The sequence below is a fragment of the Vigna radiata genome, chromosome 2 (assembly GCF_000741045.1).
Source record: "Vigna radiata var. radiata cultivar VC1973A chromosome 2, Vradiata_ver6, whole genome shotgun sequence".
Lineage (NCBI taxonomy): Eukaryota > Viridiplantae > Streptophyta > Magnoliopsida > Fabales > Fabaceae > Vigna > Vigna radiata.
This window is the reverse complement of record NC_028352.1, coordinates 3,214,872-3,238,781: the sequence shown is the minus strand read 5'-3', so window position 1 is coordinate 3,238,781 and position 23,910 is coordinate 3,214,872. Positions and strand designations below refer to the sequence as shown.

The following is a 23,910-nucleotide window of genomic DNA, read 5'->3' as shown; positions in this document are numbered from 1 at the left end:
ATTCTCTCATCCAGGCAATGAAGCGTGTATGAGGAACATGCGGACAAAACACAAACTAACGAAAGTGTACCAACCCTTTGGTGGCGTTATGCTAATTATGCATATGATGTTCAGTACTGAAAGAAGATCAATACCTGCCCCGACAACCATGCATTATGCAGGGGTAATAATTGGTATGAATCAGAAACACCATTTTTTTCCTTGTAAGAGCAACTTGCGTTGAATCGTGCTTGCAGTACGTAGGACCGTCGTGGAAGTTAAGGAAAACATCTGATTCGTAGATTCGGTTTCATATCAAACATGGCAGCAGCAGAGCCATCATTGTTGATAGTGTCGGAAGTATCATAAATAATTGGATTCAGGCTGAATGTTTAAATGGGAAGTGACGTTAGTGACCAAACGAGTGGTTTTATGCCTAAAATCAGATTAAACAATGCTTCAAGGTTCTTGAAAACGTGCTCTAAGGTTCTTGAATGTGTCCACAAGCAGACAAACAAAATTGACAGATTGTGAAGTTCGTATTTACAATAATGCAATACAACAAAATGCATGGTTGAAACCCGAAGAAAATAACTAAACCGTATAAGATATGCACAGCGATTCATATAACTTGTTCTTAACATCATGAAATCTGAATACAAATGAGTTGCTTGACCAACAATACAAAAAATCATCTCCATCTTGATTTTTCTACGGTTTCTGCATGCTTTGGTGGTGGATAAGGAACTTTAATGGAAACATCTGCATGAGAAGGCAAAGGATCTTTCTCTCTAACTGTGCGTAGCTCCTATTCAACAAGTTAAAGTTAGTGATATAAGTAAGATGAAAAACTGAGAAAAAGTGGCTGAGTGTGGTGCTTACAGAACGAAAGGGGAAATCATCTGTCTCAAGCATATGAACAATTTGACCCATTTTTGGTCGTTTAACGACATCCAAGTCTATACACCGCAGACAAATCAGTAAAACTCGTTTCAAAGATCTTGGAGAGGGTGGAATCTCAACCAACGGATCAACTAGCTCCTCACTGCGACGACTTGCCACCATTGCCTTGAACCAATCTACTAAATTCATCTGAAGCACATTTACAAAACTATGTTAAGTCTTGACAGTCACTTTTAAGATAGAAAAATGAAATAACTATGGATTAAAATGAACTTATGCATGAACTAACTTGTAAAAATGATTTCTTGTTAGCTTAAAATATGATTTTAATTCATGTTCAAGTTAATTTTAGTTTATGGAGAAGTTTCCTCCAAACATGTCCTCAATATATTGATGAAAACATGAACAAAACCCAGAAGCACCTCTCCAGGTGGTCTTGAATAATCAATGGGGCTTCTTCCTGTTATTATCTCCATGAGTAGAACTCCAAAGCTATACACATCACTGCGCTCATTAAGCATACCTGAGCTTGCATACTCAGGTGCAACATATCTGCAGAAAATTAGTGGTAACAAATCATAAGATGATTACGATTTATGGAAGTTGAAAAACAACTCAGATTGTCCAGTAAGAAAAAGTCACCCGAATGTTCCCATTACACGCGTAGTCACATGCGTTTTCTCAGATCCTAAGAGTTTGGCAAGTCCAAAATCTGATACCTTGGCATTCCAGTTTTTATCTAACAGAATGTTACTGGATTTTATATCCCGGTGCACAACTTTGGGTTCTAAGCCTTCATGCAAATAGGCTAGCCTGTTTCAAATGCAGAAACTTTAACTCTTGTGATGGAATGTTTAAGATAACATAATCAAGGATAAAACTACAGAGCATGATAACATTAGTCAGAAAGAGTTTCAGCACATTAAACACACCCTTTTGCTGTCCCAATAGCAATTCTCATTCGAATATCCCATGTCAAGGGGCTAACTGGTCCTACATCACCATGCAGCCACTGTTCTAAGTTTCCGTTGTCAACATACTCATAAACAAGCATCCTGAATGATAGTAAAATTGTTACTTAAGAAAATTCATAGGAATTCTGAACTTCTATGGTCTGAATGACATTGAATGAAAAGAATAGCAGCCATGTAAACAGAGGAATACCTTCGAGCACCTTCTGCGCAATATCCCACCAAACGAACCAAATTCTTATGCCGTACTTTTCCAATAGCTTCAACCTCTACCTTAAACTCCTTCTCTGCTTGACCCCTAATTAGGATATAACAACACACGAATTGTTTCAGTAAACTTAAGATTTTTATATGCACACCATTAAGATTGTGCAAGTATAGAACATGAGTGTACTTGAATCTTTTACAAAATTAAAGTTGAAATCATGAAACAAGCCCTTCTCACATTGTTGTTTCTTAATTTATTATGGAAGTTTCAAGAATTTTGGTAAAGACAACTTCAAATTTTAAGTGACAGTGATTAACTTTAAAACATTTTTACCATAAATATAAGTTACCGATATTAATTGATAGTTATCTTTGAATTTGCTTTTAGAAACCCCAAAACACATACAAGGTAATTATTCTTCCCATATAAATAAACTAAAGTTTTCCTTGCAAAATTACTATAATAAACTAAAGTTTGGGGGGATTAAGCTAGTATCTTAAAAAAGGTAAAACAGAAATTATATACAGACAACATGATAATAAAGCAAAAAGTAAAAGTAAAGAGAAAAGTAACATACTAACATTATTACCCAACCAAAAATAACACTAGAAATAAAAAACCAAGTAGAAGAGAGGCAAGTGAGTATTATTATAGGTTAAGAACGCTTAAATGATGAGTAATCATGGTAGTAGTAGTGGTAATATTTTAATTCTCTCAAACAACGCGAAAAATAAAAAAATAAACAATTGTTTCTCAAAAGCAAAACAATCAGCCACCAAACTCGCTTCACTTTTCTGAGGACAATTCAAAGCAAACAGACTACACATTTCCCAGGCTAAGACCGTGTTTGGACGTTTGGAATGGGAGTATACTCATTTTCAAAGTAACAGATTCTTCTTTTTCGTTTCGTCTTGAACTTGGAGAATGTGTATTGGAATTCCAAAATCACGTCAGTGATATCTATCCAAACATGCAGTCATGCACTATACGTATCCACTAGAATTAAGTTTGGGTTACAAAAGAAAAGTGGAAGCCATTTCATAGACACAGAATAGGTAGAAAGTTAGAGAGAAAGAGTTTTTTAGGTTCAGTTGAAAAAACAGAGGACTGTAGAAAATTGAGCAAGGAAAGACTAAAATAGAGTAACATGCAGCAGAGTAAGCATAAAAAAAGGACACGGAGAAGTAAAATTAAGGTATAAAAAATAAAGTTCGGAGTTTAGACATGTGGGTGTGTGACATACTTGTTGTTGAGAAGATTCTTGACAGCAACGACGGAAGCATCGTGCAGAATTCCTCTGTACACAACACCGTACCCACCTTCCCCAATAACATTCCCTTCTGCGAAACCGCGCGTGGCGAGTTCCACTTCCTTCATGCTGTACCACCGACCCCACCCTATGTTCGGATCCTCCACCGACACCTCGCTGCGGTGGGCCCCACCACCGGAAACTTCGCTCTTCATCACTGCTGTCACGGCTTCAATCTCGACCTTCATGCCCGCCTCCTTCTTCGGATCACCCTCCACGTCACCAATCTCGCTCGTCGTCGCAGGGGTGAGATCCGAGGTCTTAACCACCATGATCTCTTTCGACACCAGAGGGATGCTCCCGGAGCTGTGTTTCGCCGCCAGCTTCCGCCGCTTCCAGCTCCGGCCGCCCCGCAAGCACAGGAAGAAGACAAGAACCAGAATCACCACCGCGAAGACGACCAAAATAGCTACCAACACGAGAAGCTTCAAGCTGACACCCGTGGTTGTGCCGGCCTCAGTCATCTGTGTTACTTACTTACTTTTCCTTAACTTGGGAGGAGAAGGTTGAAGAAGGTTGTTATTTGTTACGAGAGCAGGGTGGGTAAAGCTCTACGATGACATGGTTGAAATGGGAAGAAAAAGTTATAATAAGCATTGAAAAGGGTAAGAGAACAGGGCGTGGTGTTGGCGTTGAGAAGAGTGGAAGTGGGGTTTCAACGGATACAAATGGGAAAAACAGACAGAAACGAAAGTAAGAAACGAAAGAGGTGTTGGGTTGTTGTTTTCTGGGAAGAGAGTGGGGTCATGATTACGAGAATGCCATTTGCTCTGTGCTGGATCCTCTTCCTAAGTTACTCTCACTCTCACCACAAACGAATGAAATCCAAAAAAGCGTTGAAAATACCCTCTCGAGTAAACACTGTGCGACGGTGGGGTCTGTTGGGTAATTAGGAGGCTTCATTATTGCATCATTTCATCTTCTTATCACAAACGCCATTTCATATTTTAATCTATTCCTTGTTTTCATACGTGGGACTTTGAATTGTAGCTTAATGAAGTATTCTCTTGCAGCATAATCACTTCCATTATATATGTCAAAACGAGTGGATGGTGATTCCACGTGAACGTGATTATCAAACGTAACCTAACCACCACCAAACCATTTGCTGATGAATGCAATATTCTCTTGCTTCACAATTAATTTCACCAGCATTTATGCTTCTCCACTTACTCCACCCCTGCTTTTGGATTTTCCCCATTTCTTAACTAAAGCTGTAAGATTTTAGTTTCGGAATATGACGTTTGTCAGAATCACTGCAACTGCCTACGTTTTATCAGTTTTTATTATCTTGTTCACGAAAGTCATACATATATAACGACAGCGTACAAAATTACACGTGTCAGTGTCATAAATTATCGATTCATAAAACTACGTATTTAAAGTAGTTGTACAAAAATAACTGCTAAGTAATATCTGAAACTCTTGAGACATCACATGTTTTAATCTTTGCAAAGCAACATGTTAACCGCGATCATTACTTATGTCTCACTCTTCAAAGTTTATGTATAGTTAGATTGGATCCAACAAGCCCTGTGTAAAACGTTGCCAGTTTGAATTTTAATTGAAAAAGTAAAACGGGAAATTATATTATCGATACAACGGACTAATTTGAATTCTTTTAGGCACTTTATTGGAATAATTTATTCAACTTTTGACTTGGAATATTTTTCGCATTTGACTCCTAAAATGGGAGGACAGGGACTGGATATGTTATTTAACAGATAAAAATCACCGATCAGATATGTTATTGTTATCATTATAATTAACATTATTAGATTTGAATGTGTTTTTTACACATGGCAAGTGTAATGATTTCGCGCTCGGTGTACTGTGCCATTGTTGTGCTCAAAATCATTGTCATTTTGACTATTGAAACAATACAATTAGTGACCACCCAAACACTGCCCAGTGCATCGAGTAAATTTGAAGAGGAGTTGACCAAAAATTATGTGGTAACAATGAGTACATGTTTGGTTTAAGATTGTTTATTCTATAAGAGTTTTCTTATGAAGAAGTTGTTCAGGGTAAAGGGAAATTAGTTACCAAGTTCAATTTATAAGGAGTATTTTGAGTGAAATCTCATAAAATGACATTTGAAAGAGTTTATTTATAAATTTTGAAATATGTTTGGAGAAAAAAAGTTTATTTATAACTTTTAAAACATGCCTAGTGTATGAGAAATGTAAGTCAGTTTGGTTAGTTTAAGTTCAATTTGATTTTAGCACGTTAAAAACGGGTTAGGTTGGCACTGATCCATCATTTCGAAATTAGATTATTTTCTTAATAAATGTCGATTTGTTAGGTTAGTTTGTTCTCTTTTCTATTTTTGTCTTTTTATGTGAAAATGAGTAGATCATAGATTTTTAAGTTGATTATGAGCTTAAAGGGTTAAAATAGATTGTTATCCAAATTGTTTTAGATTTTGATTTAGTTGTATCAAACATTGGTTAAATTGTATAAAATTAAGGTAGAGTTGTATTAGACTATGGTCAAGCTATATCAGACTTTAGTCGAACAATATCGTATTTCAATTGAATTGTATCAAATATCAATTCAGTTGTATCAAACTATAATCGAACTATATCAAACCTCAGCCGAATTATATCAGACCTCAGTCGAAATGTATCATACATAGACCAAGTTATATCATACATCGACCTAGTTATATTAAATCTCGATCGTGTTGTATCAAACTTAGGCCAAACTATATCAAACATTGTTTGAGTTGTATTAGACATTGGTCAAACTGTATCAACTCTCGATTGGACTAACAGGCTTACCTGAGTGACCCACAAGATTAGCTTGCCAAACTGTCAAATTAAAAAAGACATTCTGACCCACTTCTTATAGTAAGACTATCGAAACTTGTTTATTTTTGTCAACTCTAACTATACTGGTCTAATATTATACTAAAATTACTTTAATTATTTTAATAAAAGAGTATTAAAACTTTATGTATGTGTGTACGTAAATGAGAATATGTCATATCGTGCAAATATTACTTTAAACTCTTTAAAATTAAGTCGTGTTAGATTTACATTAATTTTGTATGACCAGAACAATAGTGTTAGGCTTAATCCCAATTTTATTTTTAAAAAGAATATCAAAGTTATGTTGACACAGTTTGGGATCAAGTCAAAATATATGGAATCATGTCCACCGTACACAATTTCGATAAAATTAAAAAATAAAATAAATCAAGGTTAAACCAAATCGTATTTGATCCCTACAATTTTTTTCATTCATATAGAAATCGTATTAGTATAATAATACAACTTAACTTTGAAGATTCCGAAATCGTGTTTAGATAATCATACAAATACAACTTTACTCATATGCATAAAAATTTAAAATTGTCTGTTTCGATAATTTTGATGTAAATTACACCAGCACAATAAATTTATCCTAATATATTTTAATGATGATCAGCCTTATAAAGTAGAATATTACCTATTTCGGAAGTTTATCACATGGAATGAAATATCACCAAAAACTATGTATTTCTTGATTGGAAAAAAGAATGTTAAAAGAAACCTAATTCAAAGTAGTGAACTAAGATATTAATGGGTGGTCCGATATATACATCTCGAACGTGGGATTAGATATTAATAGGTAATCCATGTTAAAAGTGAGTTATAGGCCTAACTCAACCCCACAAAACCGACTTGTAAGGTGAGCTCTGCACTCCACTTATATATTATAAATTGACCTTATCTCTATTCGATGTGGGACTTCCAACACCGACAAAGTAAATTATTCAAAGGATCGAAGTTTCTTAATTCCTCGTGCATCTGTTTCATGTTTTTTTCTTAACAACTAAGTTAGATAATAAGAAACAGTAATACTTGTAAGAGATTGAAACCTCCTTATCATGCTACATCCAATAATTTTGTTCTGTGTTTGTGGCGACACAAAATCTTGCAAATATCTCAATAACTAATTAGTCATAGCACAACATTGGAGATAATATATACATAAAACACAATTCAAAATGCACGATTTCAATCATAGAAAAATCTTTTGAAAAAAGATGAAGGCTTCTCACAGGACAAGAAAAAAAGAAAAATGTTATGTTTATTTTATTTAGTTTGTATTTTAGATTGGTTTTACATGCAACTGTTGAATCTTTAGATGCACGTAAATTTAATTGAAAATTGTAATTATATCGGTTGTTCCAATAAAAGCCGTAAGCCTTAAAAATAAACAAAAAATATAATGAACTATTTTGACTCCAAGTAATAATCACTAAACTTAAAATAGTTTTTTTCTCTTAACCATTAATATTTTATTTATAAACAAAAAAGTTGAAAATTATCTTTTCTCCAAATAATAAAAAAATATTTCAACTACAGTAAATAATAACGAATTATTTCTTTTGTTAAAATATTTCTTATACTACAAAGTATATTAATTAAATCAAAAGTATTAAAAATCAATTTCTGAGTCAATAAACTTTTGATCGATCTTTAAATGTTTCATTATCCCACACTGTCATAATGGTACAATTTGGTATAAAAAAAATTGACTTTTAACAACAAATACTTTATATAAAGTTTACTCTTCTAGACTGATTTTTTTTTTTAAGAAAAAGAAAGGAAAAATATGATTTTATAAACTAATTTTTATTCTGGTATTACGATTACAATGACTATTGATTTGATGAATTTTTTCACATTGCTATAGTTGATTATGGATTTTTCTATTAGGTTATATTCACAATATACGAGTATAAAAAGGAATTTTGTAAAGTATGTTTAATGATAAAAGAAAATTATCGTAACATCTCAAAATATAGTATTTAATTATATAATAGTTATTATAAATTTAATAAAATAAAAAGTAAGATTTTCAGTCATTCAAAATAACTATAAATTTATAAGTTTATATATACAAAATTGTTATGTCAAAACTATATACAAAAAGCTAGTTTAAAAAGGTATAGCTAAACATTTTCAGCTCATCCATCTAGAGTTTATTCCACATTGATATCATCATTCTCTGTTAACACCCACCGAATGATCATAGCCAAACTAGAAAAGAAACATAACAACAAAAACAAAGAATATGATAGATTCCAAAAACAGTCCATAATACATTTGTCACATGTCATCTCAATCACATAGTATACATTTCAACATTTGAGTCACTAAAAATGATTCAAAGCCCTTAACTCAACTTAACAGTCAGCATAAACACCAATGCTAACATTTCAACCAATTTCAAGCAACTCAACCATGTAAAATAATAATTAAAACCCTAGAAGACAGAGAATACTCAAACAATAATTTTGGAGAGATGATATATGTTTTAAGTAATCAAACTCCTAAATAAAATTTCTATTTATATCTTTTGTTTTTAATATTAAAATAATACAGTCTCATTGTTTAAAAAATTTTATCAACTCTTAAGATTTTATTTTCTAAGTTTTTATCTTCCTAATCTTTTAAAATAAATAGTTAATCTTTATTATTGGATTAAAAAAAATTAGAAGTGAGAAATGTCATTCCAAGGATTGGTTTATCCAATTATATTAATTGAGTAAGTTTTTAACACAACTTAAATTTTCTTATTCTTCTTTGTTTGATTATCTCGATTTCATATGTTTCTCAAGTTCTCCACCATCTTCTCGATCTATCAAGTTTACCCGATGTTTTGAAAATGAAGTAAGTTTTCATTCTAGAGAGTTATTTAATCATGCTTTGTTGTTAAGATGATATTTTAACGTGTTCATCACATCCTTAATCCAACATTACCAGAGTTTGGTCTTTCTGCATTTGTGTGGAGGTTTAGCGAGATCTTTTGTTGTGTATTTTGAAAGATTTGATAACATAAGAAGTAGTCACTTTCAAGTGTTATCGAGATTTTTTATATACTCTTAATGTTAGGATTCCTAAACTTGTATTCTCAATCTCGATAACACAGTTTTTAGTAAGACCGTCTTGAGTGTAGAGTGTTTGAGGTGGTGTGTTCAGCGAAGAAGCCTGGTTTGATCTGTTAAGCCCGAAGAAAGGCTACAATGCTATCCGAACCCATTGTCTTAATTTGTACACCTGCATTACTTGAAGCACCTGGTAGCTTTTTTTTAATATAAAAAAAAAAAAAAATAGAAGGCCGAAAGGACCCAGTGTGTATAATATCCAGCATCCTTGTCTGGATTTGAGACGTGGCGGCATGTGATTGTTTCATTTCTTTTATTTCTTAGAAAAGAAAACAACTCAAGAGATGAGATGAGAGATACCGTCGATCTGCTGATGGTTTTGGATAAGATTGTTTTCATTAAAAGAATTCAGTAGGTGCTTCTCGACAGGTGTTTTTTTTTTATTAATTATAAAAATAATATTTATACTTTCTGCATATTTACAATTTTATCATTACCTATTTATTTTTTTTGTTTTAGAAATTACTTGTAGTATTTCTGGACAATTATTTATGTTGTACGTAAAAAAATCTCAGATTATATTTAAAAATTACTAAATTCATCTAGTTATTAGAAAAGAAAAGTAAAACTTATCCACTCTCTCTCTCTTAATAAAGAAAATAAAATATATTCCATTTTTTAAAAAATGATAAAAAATCGGTAACTAGAAAAAGAAAATGTTAAAAAAAAAAAGGACAGAAAGGGTTCTTTCTCATCCGTACCCACTCTACAGCACAATTCCCTCAATACACTAACAAAAGAGAAAAACTCAAAAAAATATTTTCCTCCATTTTCGTTCTAATCCATTCCGATGATTCCCAGCGCTGGAATTCCTAAAAAGCGGCAACGAACCGCCGCCCGCCGTTCCTCCTCCACTGTCGGCACCATCTCCTCCGTCTCAGACGTAACCCTAACCGAAATCTCCCAACAACACCACCGTCCCTCTTCCATGGCGGATGACCGTCCCTCACCCATGGCGGATGACTGTCCCTCGCCCATGGCGGATGACCGTCCCTCGCCCATGGCGGACGACCGTTCCACTTCCCCCACAGATGAAGCTCTCCATTTCAACGACGCTGTCACTGCTGACGTCGTCCTCCGCCTCTTCATGGATTCTCCCTCTCCACTTCAGTCCTCCCCCACCGCCACCGCCACTGCCACCTCTGATTCTGTTTCCAATTCCGACTTCCACGTCTACCTCCACTCCGACATCCTCCGTCGCTCCAAATATTTCTCCGCTCTCCTATCCGACCGGTGGATTGGCCACGTCCAATCGTCGGATCACGCAACCTCAGGCGACGGCGACCGCTTCCTCCTTAACCTCGGTGTTCCTCCCGCTAACGGCTCGATCCAGTCTCATCTCACCGTCCTGGAGCTTCTCTACACTAACGACTTCGCCGCCGTGGTGGATAGCGCTGCAACGGCGCTAGATCTGTTGCCGGTGGCGCTGGAGCTTCTGTTCGAGGAGTGTGTGCGTTGGTGCGTGGATTTCCTGGAGGCGGTGCCGTGGACGGAGGAGGAAGAGAAGCGAGTGGTGAGATTAATCCCGTTCCTGAGCGAGGAAGAGTCGAAGGAGCTCGTGGCTAGGGTTTCGCCGTCGAGAGAGGACTCGTGCGAAGCGATGCTCGAGGGCCTGGTTTCGTCGGCGATGAACAGTTACGGCAACACGGCGTTCGTGAAGGCATTTGTAGGGAAGATACTTAGGGATTTGTCGTCGAGGGAGACGGCGAAGAGAGTGTTGGAGAAGGCGTTCGCTAGAAGCTTGAAGACGGTGAAGGAGTCGTTGGAGGATTATTCGAGTCCGGTGTTCAGAGGGGATCACAACGAGACGGAGGCCATTCAGAAGCTGAATCTGCATAAGGCTTCGACGAATGGGAAGCATCTTCTGTGGCTTGTGGAGAGGATGATTGAGCTTAGGGTTGCGGATGTGGCTGTGAGGGAATGGAGCGAGCAAGCGTGTTTCACCGCTGATTTGCAGAGGGCGTTTCGTGATGATTCTTGGAGGAACATTGTGCCTGGCCTTCCTGCTGTCATTCTTAGATGTACCTGCAGGCTCGCCAATGCCGTTTCTGCTGGCACTATTCTCGCTTCTAGACAGGTACGTTTAGTGTTCAATTTCCTTTGTTCATGATATTATTTATCTTTGATTACGCTGTTTACTCAAACATACTCTGGCCTTTGGTGAACAATTGTTGATGTTATGGTGTGTGGAATCTGATTGCTTAGGTGCAGAAATAAGGGCAATTCAACTCTATTTCCTCAACTTTTGTTATTTCAAATTGTTATTTTGTGCTGTTTATCTTTGTTGAAATTCAAAGGTTGAATTCGTGAGTTGAGGAGAATGTGGGATTGGGGACATTGTGCTATGTTCGTACCTGTTATGTGGAATTCATTTACTCCGCTCCCTTCCAACAGCATATTTGATGCTAAGTTCTCATATTTGGGTAGGAAATGCTGGTTATAGAATGTCTTTTTTTAATCGGAAAAAAAGTATTATTGTATTGAAGGCCCCCAAAATGTGCTGCTGCTGAGTTGCTCTAAAGGGATTCAGTACCTCTTGAGGGTTGAAGCATTTGATCATCGAACTTGCTAATTGCAATACCAGATGGGTAAAACTAGATTGAATGGTAATAATAAGTGTTCATTTTTGGCCTGTTAAACTGGCTTTTTAAATGGACCATTTTAAGCTTTAATTTTTATTATGAACATTTTGCTGGAGCATATAATATAACTTAGTCAATTAATGCAAAATAGTCAGATATTCACTGTTTTATTATTCTCTTTTTAATGCACTCTGGCACGTTTGAAGGCTTTAAAATTATCATGTACAAACCTAGAGTGTATTTCTTTACGTATTTTTGATTGTGTTTTTTCATCAAAATTAGAGTTTTACCATTATCATAGTGTTGACCTTAAATGTCAGCCTTTATTGTGTATGGAAAGTACTCAAGGAACTGTAATTAAGTTTGTCCAAGTGCTGCAGCACCTATGCCTTTGTTATTTTGATTAGAAGATTTCACTTGCAATAAGTATGAGCTTCCCTCCATTTGAGATTGATTTTAATGACATTGCATACCTTCTCCACAGATATTATTGTTTGATTTGTCAATATTAGATGTTCTAATTGATTGCTGCATATTGACGCTTACTTTTTTGGTATGTTCAGGTGAGAAGGAAGCTGGTAGAAGATTGGCTACCCGTTTTAGTGGTATGCAAAGATAATGTTTCCCCAATTTCACCTAGCAACAAATCGTTGTATCTGGAACTGGAAGAAACATTCTTACGTATCATCTCCACATTGCCCATGTCCGATGCTCAAGAATTGCTGCAGCGGTGCCTCAGCTTTTCAACCCGAAACGTTGACGATTGTCCTCATTTGGTCACTGCATTCAACACCTGGTTCCGCCGTGCAGCCCGACCCCTCAAACCAGATTCTCTCTTTGATCAATAAGTACTTGCTTCGCATGCTGTCAAATATTGTGCATATATGTAAATACTATGTTCAGAAACATAAACTTTAACACCAACATTGTACATATAAATCCAAATTCCAAAGTAAACTGTGTTTGTCTTTTTAGGACAAACCACAGCCAATTTCCTGGTGCTAGGAGTGACTAATGGCATTCTTGGAAAACATGAGTTTAGTTCTGAAGTTGCATGTATTTCCCGGGGATGAAACGATGCTCGAGACTCTTTTTCACCAAAATCAATATAGCTGTCTTGCTATAAGTCGTTGCAAATAAAACTATCCCCCCATTTAAAAACTCGATTAAAATATGTCGAATTTACCAACTTAATTTGGAATATGAATATTTTTTTATTTTGAATTTGACTTTGAAATTCTGAACTGATTCACTCTCTTTGCCCTAAATCCGTTTTGAGGGCGGATGTGAACAAAATGGTAAACTAACACTCAATCATATTAATAGTCAAAAGTAAATTAAATTGTATCATTTGTTACAAAGATATAACAGTATTTATATTATTATCTTTTAATATATTATTCACATTTAAATGACAATGAAGAAAAGTGTAAAAAAATAATCACCTTTTAAATTATTCTTAAAAGTAGGGAAAGTAGGGGTTGTATTTTTAACCAGAATCAAACATATTGTTTTTCTTTCTATTTGTTCGATCAAACACAAAAGAACTCAATGTGAAGGTGGAGGTGTAATCAACAATGGATAAGAGGTGTATACGGTAATTTCTTGTTTACAAAACAGACAATTTCTTATAGATAACCAATCCACTAAAGCAGTATATTTTACAAGAAAATCGAATGGATACAAGGAGAAACAATTTAAGACAGACGATCATATTGATTAAATACCTAATCAAAATTAGGGAAGTTTAGGCCATAATTAGGCCAATTATAATGAAAAACTCATTAAAAGAATATTATAAATAGAGTTTCAAAGTAAGGTAGGAGATAACACATTAATTGTATATTTATTACTCTCCTTTACTGATTTAACTGATTTTGACATTAGAGAACTTTTGACATATTTCTCAATGATCGGGACTTGAACTTGGAGCAGAAACATCGGACAATCGATTGTTGGTTAAGTAGTTGATCGATCCCACGTACCAAAACATTTTGGCTCCCATAATACTTTTCTATAAACTCATGGTAATTACAAATAACATGACAAGCAACGATGTTTTGGAGGAAGCCTCACATGGCCAACTGGATATGAGAGAAATGACAAGAACCTACGGATGAGATGCTCAAAATTTAGAGTCCAATTCATTACAAGCTAACCGCACCACTTGACCTCAATCACCTTCATCAATGTCAGGCAAGAGAAAGACAAATCTCTTTAGCATTTATGAAACGATTCAGAAAGATTGTTAAAAAATAAATTTTAAATCTATTTCAACTTTTAAGAAATAAATTTGAAGTTTTTAATCATTCCAATTCAAGTAATAGAAATAATGTGTCAGATTAGTTTATTGGATTTCTCATATTTCATTTATAAGTTAATAAAAGATTGTTAATGAGTTCGGTTTAGGACAGTGATTCATACAGCTGATGATATCATTCTCAATTAAAAGAGTGATTAACATAACGTCTAATTCATTTAATTGTGTCTCTGCCGAAGCATTCTTAAGACCCTTTATCGAGTGAGTTACATCTTTTCACAATTGTAGCAGAAGGTCTAATTTGACTTACGAGGAAGTATGAGAAGGGCTGAAATTAGAGAGATTGGTATAAATTAAACTATCAAGGGTATCTTGAGGAACTTTGAATTAGTTTAGATCTTAAAGTTATTTTTTTGGTTTAAACCTCTTTTTGTCCCTAAGTTATAAGCAGATTTTCAGTTTAGTTCTAGTTTTTAAAAATGTAAATCTTTGGTCCTTAAATTATAAAAAATGTATTAAATGGGTCATTTTTTGACTTGAAATACTCTTTTTGGTTGTTTCTTAACAACTGCTACATCTTTAGATTGCTCTGATTTGTTTTTTAATAATAACAACACTTTAGATTGCTTTTTGTACTTTGACCATGAACATAAAAAAGAACTCATTTGATACATTTTTTATAACTTAGGAACCAAAAGTTTACATTTTTAAAAGCGGGAATTAAACTGAACATCTGCTCATAACTTAGGGACCAAAAAGAGGTTTAAACTTTTTTTTTTTTTTAAAAGTAGATGTGAAGCTATTGCAGTGGAAGACTCAAAAGTTGTAGCATTAACTTCATTATTGGATTGCAAGATTATTTTTCCACGGTTTTTGTATTAAGGAATTCCTATAAAGACAAGTCCCACAAAATCGGATTCATGGAGTCCTATTATAAGGAAGTTTGAAAAGAAATTAACTCTACGGAAATATAAGGAGTTATCCTTAACAGGTAGAGTTGTTTTATCAACTCTATCTTAACCTCTTTACTTGTTTTCTTCCTATCAGTTTATAAGACTCCAAGTGGAATAGCTAGGAGGATTTTAAGTATTCAAACTAGATTGTTATTGGGAGACAGAGGAGAAGAGAGGAAGGTGCCATGCATGAGTTAGAAGGATATTTGTTATCTAAGGAACTATGGAGATTGAGGGTGAAGAACGTTAAAATATGATATATTTGGATATCAAAATTGGACTTGAAACCTACTTAAGATTAAAAAAACCTTACTATTATCTCGTCTTGCTTTACAAGATATATTTAAATATATAAATACCTCCACACATAATCATGGACAGGATACATATAATGTTTCCAACTTTAGTTTCATTTCAATTTTGGTATTCAACTTTTGCAGATACATTTACACGTTCACAGTGAAACTGTTGTCATAAAACTAGAGAAATGAAATTATGTTTATGAATGTAGACTTTGTGAAGAGGATTTGATATATCACATTAGCTATATGGCTTGTTTTTGGATTAGAATGAAGAGTAAAACCTTTCATTACATTTTTTCTGGTTTGGAGTCTTAATCCTGACATGAGCTTTTATGTAAGTTAAATAGGAGCATGTGTAAAGAGAACCTTGTCTTGCGTTTTGAGAGTTGTTGTTAGAGTTTATTTAGACAGAGACCGATGTTGTCAAATTTCAGATGCAGGTTTATATATTACATACACAGACAACAGAGGAGTGTAGCAGTAATTATGCAGTAATTTAACAAATGTAGTTGGAGAGGGGTCACATGTTTATACTATTGCATTGATGGTTTCTATTCCATTTGTAATATGTCAATCTTGATAGAACTTGTACTTTTGTAATATTTTGTACTTCATACAAAATATCTACTTGTTTTCAATCATGGTATCACTACCTCATCAGTTCACCACCTTCATAAATAGATACAATATTGGAAAACTTTTTCCTGCTTTACTTTATGTCATATAACTCGCACATTATGGCACTAAAAAGAAACTATTTTACATACAACAACTCCAAAGAAAAAATAAATAAATAAAAACTCCACTCAGTTGGACAAGATATTTAGCCTCTTGCCTCAGGACTAAGAGGGATATGGACAAAAATAAGGTTAGCTGTCTATGGATTAAGAGGGAGATGGACAAAAAACAGAGAATTTTAAGCTTTAAAAATAAAACACCAATTAGAACAACCGTCTTCTAAAGTGGCTGGTGGTGCCTTGGTAGGTTTTAACAAGCAGGCCAACTCCAATGCCAATGCCAAGACAGACACTAAGTCCAATGCCAACACCGACCCTAACACCAGCATTGAACCAAGAAAGCTCTCCATCTTCACCATCAGCATATGTTGTTCTTGAGTAGAGGCTGTTATAATCTTCATCTTCATATTTGTCACAAAGGTAATCTGGAGCCTGCATCATTGGCATGTAAAAATATTAAGATGGATGGTCTTTAATTTATGAAAAAAGAAAAGGGATCTTCTTCAAATTACAATTGGCTTGGTTATCAAATTTCCACATATTCTCCGGAGAAAATTCAACACTTATTATGTAATGCTGATTAGCTAATTGCATTTGTTACAGCGGGGACCAAATTTAAATGAAGCACTAGACATGAATGGTGTCCTTTTCTTGACAGCTAGCCATAACAAAATAATTTTAGGAAGCAAAGTAATACGATGAAAGCAGATCATAGGTTAAAATATAAGAAGATTGCTAATATATAACTTCACAAATACTACTTACCTCAAAAGCAAGTGTAGAAGAATGATGCTTCCCATTTTCACTGGCCTCATGCTCTGGGATTACATCCAACACCCCCTTCTTTGCATGCTTTTTCTGAGAAAGCTGCAAAGATTTTGTTAAGATAATTGGAGTACCCAAGAAGGAGCCTGTAATGTAGACCTCAATTGATGGGAGACTTGAGTCTGGTGATGGCAATTGTTTCCCCTTAAAGAAGCTAGTGCCTGGAATTATGTATGACTCACAGTTCATACTCCACCTTTGTCCATTATAGCTTTCCCTAACAACACCATTGGTATTCCATAATTCCAAGACACCAGAGAGCAGCAGAACATCTCTATCAAACACTTCAAACTTCACACTCCCACTCATCCTTATGCTATCGGTGCTTACAAAAGTCACTTCTTCAGATTTTCTATCTACCCTGTCTCTTTTGAGAAGTGTTGACATCCCATCAGAATATATGCTAGTTCGAACACCATTAACTTCAAGAAGAGTGTCGGGATTCAAAGGAACATGGTTCAATGTAAGAAACCCAGGAGTGGAATCATCAAGCTCACACTTGCACACTCTTACATAAAATACCTTTATGTCCAGCCAAGGTAATGACCCCTTCAAGGAGGGTTGATAAGAGTGCCTCGCAATAGAGTATCCATCCTCAGTTGATCCATTTCCATTCGCCTTAGAAGAATTCTCCATAGCCAGACAGTCTAATTCTCCTCCTCACTCAAATTCATACATTTCCACTGGGACAATAACTTGTGTCAACACTAATCCACAGGAAGCACAGACGCCAGCAACGAAGTGAATTCAGTTCAGTTTCATTCACAAAAGAAAATCTGGACAATAGGAGCACAAAAAAGACAATCATTTATACATCAGTATGACAAAGGGAAGGAAGATTAAAGCTAAAAATAAAGAATCAATCCCATTAACCTTATGAGACATCTAGATTTCTGAATGAATCAAAGCATAAGAAATAATAAACCCATAATAAAGTATAAAAGCAAACTAATACTAAAATGAAACAAGCATAGTTCCACTTAACACAAGACGCAGAACCCAGTTGAGAAAGATAAAGAAGATGACAGCATCTCACTCAATCAGATAAGATAACCGTAAAAAGAAATGGATTCAGAAATCGATATAGTAGATGAATCAAAGAAACAAAGAACAATAAAGCGAATGCAAAGGTTCGAACCTGAAGAAAGAATAAACAAAAAAGAAAGGATAAGAGGTAGTGAAGGAGATAAATCAATAAACTCCTCTAATATGTACAAATTCGGAGGCTAAATCAGCAGAAAACAGTGTCTCTTTCTGTAATCCCGTTGATACCCATTTTTTTCAACAGTGAATTATACCACAACAAGACAATCCACCAATTTTCCGAAGTAAAACAAGAAATTCTAAGTGATTAACAACACAAGTACAGTGAAACAAAGAGGAAGAAACGGATCATACACAAAAATCACAAAAGGAAATTAATCTCCTTTCTATAGAATTAGACAGAATAGCCGGCAAAAGACGACAGAGAAACACGACAAAAGTATCACTAGCAGGAACCACGCATTGGTGCGAATACATCACCAAAACCGGAAACGCATTATTTAACACCAACCACCACACCACAAGGCACTCACCAAAGGAAAAAGAAAGGGAATTTGTAATGGAGCAAAGGAAAGAAAGCTTTTTGGCTAACACCCAGAATCGGTGCCAGGCACGAACGCCGAGGAGAGGAGCGGAGGATCTATCCGAGCCCGGAGATCAGACCCAATTCCTCAAAACAAAGATTCTTGTCTGTTTGGTTGAACATGACATAATGAATCCAGATTATAGAGAAATATGGGAAGAATCCAGATTTCATATAATATATATATATATATATATATATATATATATATATATATATATATATTTCTTTTTTTTATTTGGAAGTGATGAATATAAAATAAAAACTGTTATTTTAATGGAGGAAGTGGGGTCCTTCGGTGTCTGATATTCTCAAGATCTTATCCACGGGAAATAATACATCCAGAAGGAGCTTGAAAAGAGGGAGATGAGAGAATGCATTGTATAGAGTTTTAAGGGTTGGTGTGTGGGTGAATTGAAAAAGACGTAAATTCTGATCTGTCTGTGTTTCTCAAAGCCTCTTCCTAATGGCTGTTGAGAGATGTATTTGGATGGATACCTTGCAAAGTTAGAATTGCTAACAAACAAACATACTTTCCGTTTGTTGCTTGATTTTCATTAAAGACGTCAAACTTCGTCTAAATAAGCTTATTGCATGTGTCTAATTTACCCTTCATTAACATAAATTATTTACATTTAAAAATAATTACCAATAAATAATGACCTGAAACTTCCAAAAAAATAAAATAAAGCAGGTAGCAATGTGAGCTATTTTATAAGAAAATAAAGTTGAGGCGATTTTCGTTCATTAGTGTGAATAGCATGTGATCTCACGAATGATTAATTAATTATTTGTTTGATGGCATAAAGAAAATGAAAAAGTTGAAATTAAAGATGTTTCTGTTTTAAAAGTCAGTTGTTCTAATCAAATAAGAATTATTGCTATTCATGTCTGTCTTTTGCTTTATTTTATTTTTCCTTTTCTTCTTAAGAGAGAAAGTCTATCATAATCTACTGTACAAAATCTTTAATCCACTGTTTAAGGGTAAATAAAATAAGTTTTTATTTTGAACTTATTTACTCAATATTTAATAAATATATTAATTTAGTTTCCATGAACACTCTGTCAATTTTGTTAACATTAAATATCAGTATTTTAAGATAATCATTTGTAAATAATATTAATTTAAGAGTTAAATTCCTATGATAAAAATAACATATTTATTAAATATTTAGTATTGAAGTACTAGAAAAAAAAATTAAAACGGAGTTAGGTTTATGAGGGCGGACGTGGACATAATGGTAAACTAACACTAAGCCATACTAATAGTCAAAAGTAAATTAAATTGCATTATTTGTTATAATTGAAAGTGTTACATGGGCTAAATAATATTAATTTAAAATATATAAATAATACAAATCTTATTTTATAATATTTTATAAAACTAAATATTAATTTAAAATATATATTTATATTATAAACTCATTTTATAAAATTGAATTAAATTTAAAATTATTTTTTAATTTGACCTATTAAAATCGTGATTAGAATTTATTCTAAAAAGATTGGTTAAACATCCACTTTCAAACAAAATATTAATATTACGTTCGAAATATAAAGAAATAACAATATTCATATTATTATATTTTAATATCTTATTCACATTTAAATAATATAACGAAGACAAGTGAAAAAAAAAATAATAATCACCTCTTAAATTATTAAGATAAATATATATCGAAGTCTTTAAAATTTTCTTCAGGTTTAACGTTAATATGTATACTTTAAAAGTTAATTAATTTTGAAAAATTAAAAATATTTGAATTTAATTATTTTATCAATTATGTGATGTTAAAAAAAGGTTACTAAATATTAACTTTATAAATAAATAATAACTAAAATCAGATATTAAGTTAAAATATTCATTCTATAAATTTTTTATTATAAAAACTGCCATTAAATTCTAAATTTAGATATAAGCAGACTAAAATTTAATGTTTTTAAATGTTAAAAAGACTAAAATCGTCTATTAAAAAACTACTATTATAAAAATGGTATAAATCAGCCAAGAAATACAGATTTATGGATTGAATGACAGCCAAGATAGTATTAATGTTGTAGTTCATTTTCCAATTGCGCACATGCCTATATTGAATTTCCATTTTCCGCTAATCCCCCGTTACTTCATTCCCCCAAAATTCCATCAAAATTTGTCTTTCTGGAATAAATGGTTCTAGTACCTCCTTCATTTAAGAAAAGAAGTGTCTTAAATGAAATACCTTGTAAAAAAAAATTCAAATGGGAACTAGTCTCTGACCTAACTGAAATACCAAACGAAATTAATCATCAAACCAAACCTTTTGCAAGAAAACTCACCCCACCAAACCTTTTGCTAGAAACCTTATCCCACCAAACCAGCACAGCACTAAGTGCCCCGCATGCATGTGCAATTGGGAAAGTTCGACCCTAACATCTTTAAAATAAGACCTCCCCATTCCCATAACCTGGATAAAAAGTTGAAAAAGAGGGGGAGGATAAAAGCATGGCTCACATAAAAGTCTAGCAGGATGCTAAATGCTATACTAACGAAAAAATAAATTCAGCTAAAACTGTCCCCAAATTCTTGGCAATGCTTTCTAGACCAACGGAACTGGTAAAGAGTAGCTGGGCATTTTATGAAGCATAACTCGAATGGGAAGTGAAAGATCAATCAGCAATATTTGGAATAGTTACCTTATATCACAATCTGGAGGAAATTAATAGGAAGTTAAAATTAGTAATAGAACAGTATTGTTTTTCAAACTGGATTTTGATGCTCCAAGGTGGTATGAAGGGACTCCAATTCATGTGACAGCCATAAAGGAATTAGACCAGGAGTATGGTGTGAGGCAACATTAAGTCTATGGCAACCCCACTATAATTTGATATGATGGAATCCTTTAGTCTGTCACCGAGGAACTGCAAAGTCTAGGACAAATCAACGAAAAATATGGATTACAATCAGCAGGTGGGAGTAAAATCCAGGGAATTAAGTTTGAAGGATTTCATTTTCCTTCCCAGTAGACAAGACGAAGAAAGAAGTTTCAACACGAAAAAATAAGGACGGAAATATCTAACTCGAGAGAAAATGACCATAATAATCTATTATGTCCTCGGTCAAAAATCTAACAGCACAAACCATTGCTCTTCTTGACACCATGAACTTCAAAATTTAAATTTAATGTTACAACTATAATGAAATCACGAGATATTTTAGTTATTCACGTATAAGCAGTCCCAAATTAATTTCCGACAATTTTCTGTTCTCAACCTAGTTTCACTTCTCATTGAGGGCTAAATTGGTAGTTAAATACAATGCAATTATAGCATTAAAGTGGCATGTGTCAAGATAGAAAATAATTGGACAGGTCAGGACACTTTAATTAGGAACCAACATAAAATAGATTATATGACTAAATACACTCTTTGATCCCTTAAAGATATATCTGCAACAGAAACAACATTTTGACATCCTTAAAGAAGCTTGCATCATATTGTTAATCCTTCCAAAACCATTCAAGAAAATTTTCAGGAAAGAGTAATTATGAGCATGTTGGTCATCTATTTTCAGGCAATCACGAAATTCAATTATAGTAATCTGCATTAGGAGATATTACAATACAATTGACAAAAAAATTTAAATGTTTGAAGTTCTATACCCACACTATGGTGAGACAGAGAGAAACTTATGATTTTCTCTTTTACATTTTTTTCTTTCATCTTGAATGGATCCAGCTGGCCTGTCACAATGTTTTTTCAAGTCCTAATGCAACAAAGTAAAAGAAGTTGTCAGGATGTGCACAAAGAAGACAGAGGTAATTACCACACTAGGTATCCATCTGACAGTGATACTACCACTAAAGAGGTATTTGGTATGTTCTTATTTTAGACTAGCATGTCGAAAAATCTAGAATCTTGTACCCCCACATTTATAATGTCAACGAATAAAGGAAACTTAGGATATTCTGATAACCAAGAACTCCTTCTTGATATGTTACCATAAATGTTTTATAGCAAGAATGGTTCTCTATAATTCCAAAGACATTCACATGGTTTTGCAATACCAAGTTACCAAGAACCCAAACATTTACTGCTCCCCAGCTCACCAAAGTTAAACCCGTACCACAATCAACTTCATATTTATGAATATGTAAATGGGACTAGTTTTGTGGAGAAACACTATTTGCTAATATACTACCCAGAACAATTGATTCCAATTATCCATCCGATTCTTCTAATATGCTTTCATTAGAGGTGGGAACAAGGAATATTGCGGAGTAACACAGTTTATGTTAAAAAATCAATGGGAACATATATAAAAAACAAAGACATTATATTGGCAGAACAGTAGAAATTTTCTCAAGTTTCAAACTGATCATGGCTCGTGTATTCTGCCCAAAATCCCTCATTTTCAAAACACTATCACACAGTCAATAATCAGGATTACAACATAAACAACATATCTATCTCAAATTTCATTCCCTTTCTCGAAAATATTGATATTTCCACACCAACTTTCTCTTATTGAACGTCTGATATGCCAACTGATGAATCGATGGAATTTGAAATACCATGGCCATGCCTTGTTTCATTCTTCTAAATTATAATCAAAGGCAGATCTTGAAATAGAGGTGTGAAACGGGAACGGTGATTCCAAAGTCCATGCAATGAGATTTAATTTCATTTTTCCACATATATTCCTTTGTTTTTAGACTTACGATTATCACTTTCAACAAAATCCCCGTCACAAATAGCGATTATATTTTGAACCTGTATAAATCTAATGGACGCGTGTTATACTAGAACATAATTATCACCCGAAAACATCGCCGTTAGCTACAAGCATAGTGCAAAACAGACAATACAACACCTATTGTACCATTATCGATTCAATTACGAGTAAAAGAACGCGTAGTGTACTTAAGAAGAAGCATAGAAGTAGTACCTCGAGAAAGCAAGCTCCAGCAGGAGGAATCGAAGGCGATATTGGACGTGAGCCTAGCGTTCGCGATAGCACTGTGAAGAGGCATCAACGACTCAACGCTTCTCACAACCGACAAAACCCTATCAAACGCGAAATTCATCCACAATGTCAACCGTAAAAGGCAATGCATGTCAATAAGAATAGTTGATTGAAGCATGCTGTACCTTAAAGCTCGAGGGATACGTGTTAAGGAAGACGAAGGAAACACAAATGGCGTCGTTGAGCTCTGGACGAAGATTCCGGAACGATTGGCGAAGGATCTTGACGCGACCCTTACCGCGGAAGCCATGATGCTAGAACCCCGTTAGCCTAACCGGAAGTTGTACTAAAACCCTACTGTCACTTACTCA

General features: G+C 34.2%; 4 protein-coding genes across 8 annotated transcripts; 1 reads left to right on the top strand and 3 right to left on the bottom strand.

Moving 5' to 3' along the window:
- Positions 1 to 440: 440 nt before the first annotated feature.
- Positions 441 to 3,937, bottom strand: LOC106756148 (probable receptor-like serine/threonine-protein kinase At4g34500). Its single transcript, XM_014638439.2, has 7 exons — positions 3,305 to 3,937; positions 2,047 to 2,151; positions 1,815 to 1,937; positions 1,525 to 1,695; positions 1,305 to 1,434; positions 862 to 1,071; positions 441 to 787 (listed from the first exon to the last, which is right to left on the bottom strand). Exons 1-7 carry the CDS (start codon positions 3,832 to 3,834, stop codon positions 671 to 673), a joined length of 1,386 nt encoding a protein of 461 aa, XP_014493925.1. The 5' UTR covers positions 3,835 to 3,937; the 3' UTR covers positions 441 to 670.
- Positions 3,938 to 9,989: 6,052 nt separating this feature from the next.
- On the top strand, positions 9,990 to 12,924 carry LOC106756147 (BTB/POZ domain-containing protein At3g05675). 3 transcript variants are annotated; one of them, XR_002667061.1, is made up of 3 exons: positions 9,991 to 11,388; positions 11,798 to 11,917; positions 12,457 to 12,595. XR_002667061.1 is itself a non-coding variant. In XM_022778179.1 (2 exons), exons 1-2 carry the CDS (start codon positions 10,102 to 10,104, stop codon positions 11,793 to 11,795), a joined length of 1,344 nt encoding a protein of 447 aa, XP_022633900.1. In that variant the 5' UTR covers positions 9,990 to 10,101; the 3' UTR covers positions 11,796 to 11,810. The 3 variants fall into 3 exon arrangements, 2 of the variants coding, with proteins under 2 accessions (XP_022633900.1, XP_014493924.1); XM_022778179.1 differs by lacking the exon at positions 12,457 to 12,595 and having other exon boundaries at positions 9,990 to 11,388; positions 11,739 to 11,810; XM_014638438.2 differs by lacking the exon at positions 11,798 to 11,917 and having other exon boundaries at positions 9,992 to 11,388; positions 12,457 to 12,924.
- A 3,060-nt stretch (positions 12,925 to 15,984) lies between these two features.
- Positions 15,985 to 18,761, bottom strand: LOC106756652 (uncharacterized protein At1g01500). 2 transcript variants are annotated; one of them, XM_014639152.2, is made up of 3 exons: positions 18,548 to 18,761; positions 16,911 to 17,746; positions 15,985 to 16,577 (listed from the first exon to the last, which is right to left on the bottom strand). In XM_014639152.2, the coding sequence occupies exons 2-3, from the start codon at positions 17,604 to 17,606 to the stop codon at positions 16,350 to 16,352; spliced, it is 924 nt and encodes a 307-aa protein (XP_014494638.1). In that variant the 5' UTR covers positions 17,607 to 17,746; positions 18,548 to 18,761; the 3' UTR covers positions 15,985 to 16,349. The 2 variants fall into 2 exon arrangements, with proteins under 2 accessions (XP_014494638.1, XP_022633896.1); XM_022778175.1 differs by lacking the exon at positions 18,548 to 18,761 and adding an exon at positions 18,369 to 18,541.
- Positions 18,762 to 21,229: 2,468 nt separating this feature from the next.
- Positions 21,230 to 23,893, bottom strand: LOC106755734. 2 transcript variants are annotated; one of them, XM_014637946.2, is made up of 3 exons: positions 23,725 to 23,893; positions 23,522 to 23,640; positions 21,230 to 21,504 (listed from the first exon to the last, which is right to left on the bottom strand). In XM_014637946.2, the coding sequence occupies exons 1-3, from the start codon at positions 23,847 to 23,849 to the stop codon at positions 21,485 to 21,487; spliced, it is 264 nt and encodes an 87-aa protein (XP_014493432.1). In that variant the 5' UTR covers positions 23,850 to 23,893; the 3' UTR covers positions 21,230 to 21,484. The 2 variants fall into 2 exon arrangements, with proteins under 2 accessions (XP_014493432.1, XP_014493431.1); XM_014637945.2 differs by lacking the exon at positions 21,230 to 21,504 and adding an exon at positions 22,071 to 22,339 and having other exon boundaries at positions 23,725 to 23,892.
- Between the last annotated feature and the right edge of the window lie 17 nt (positions 23,894 to 23,910).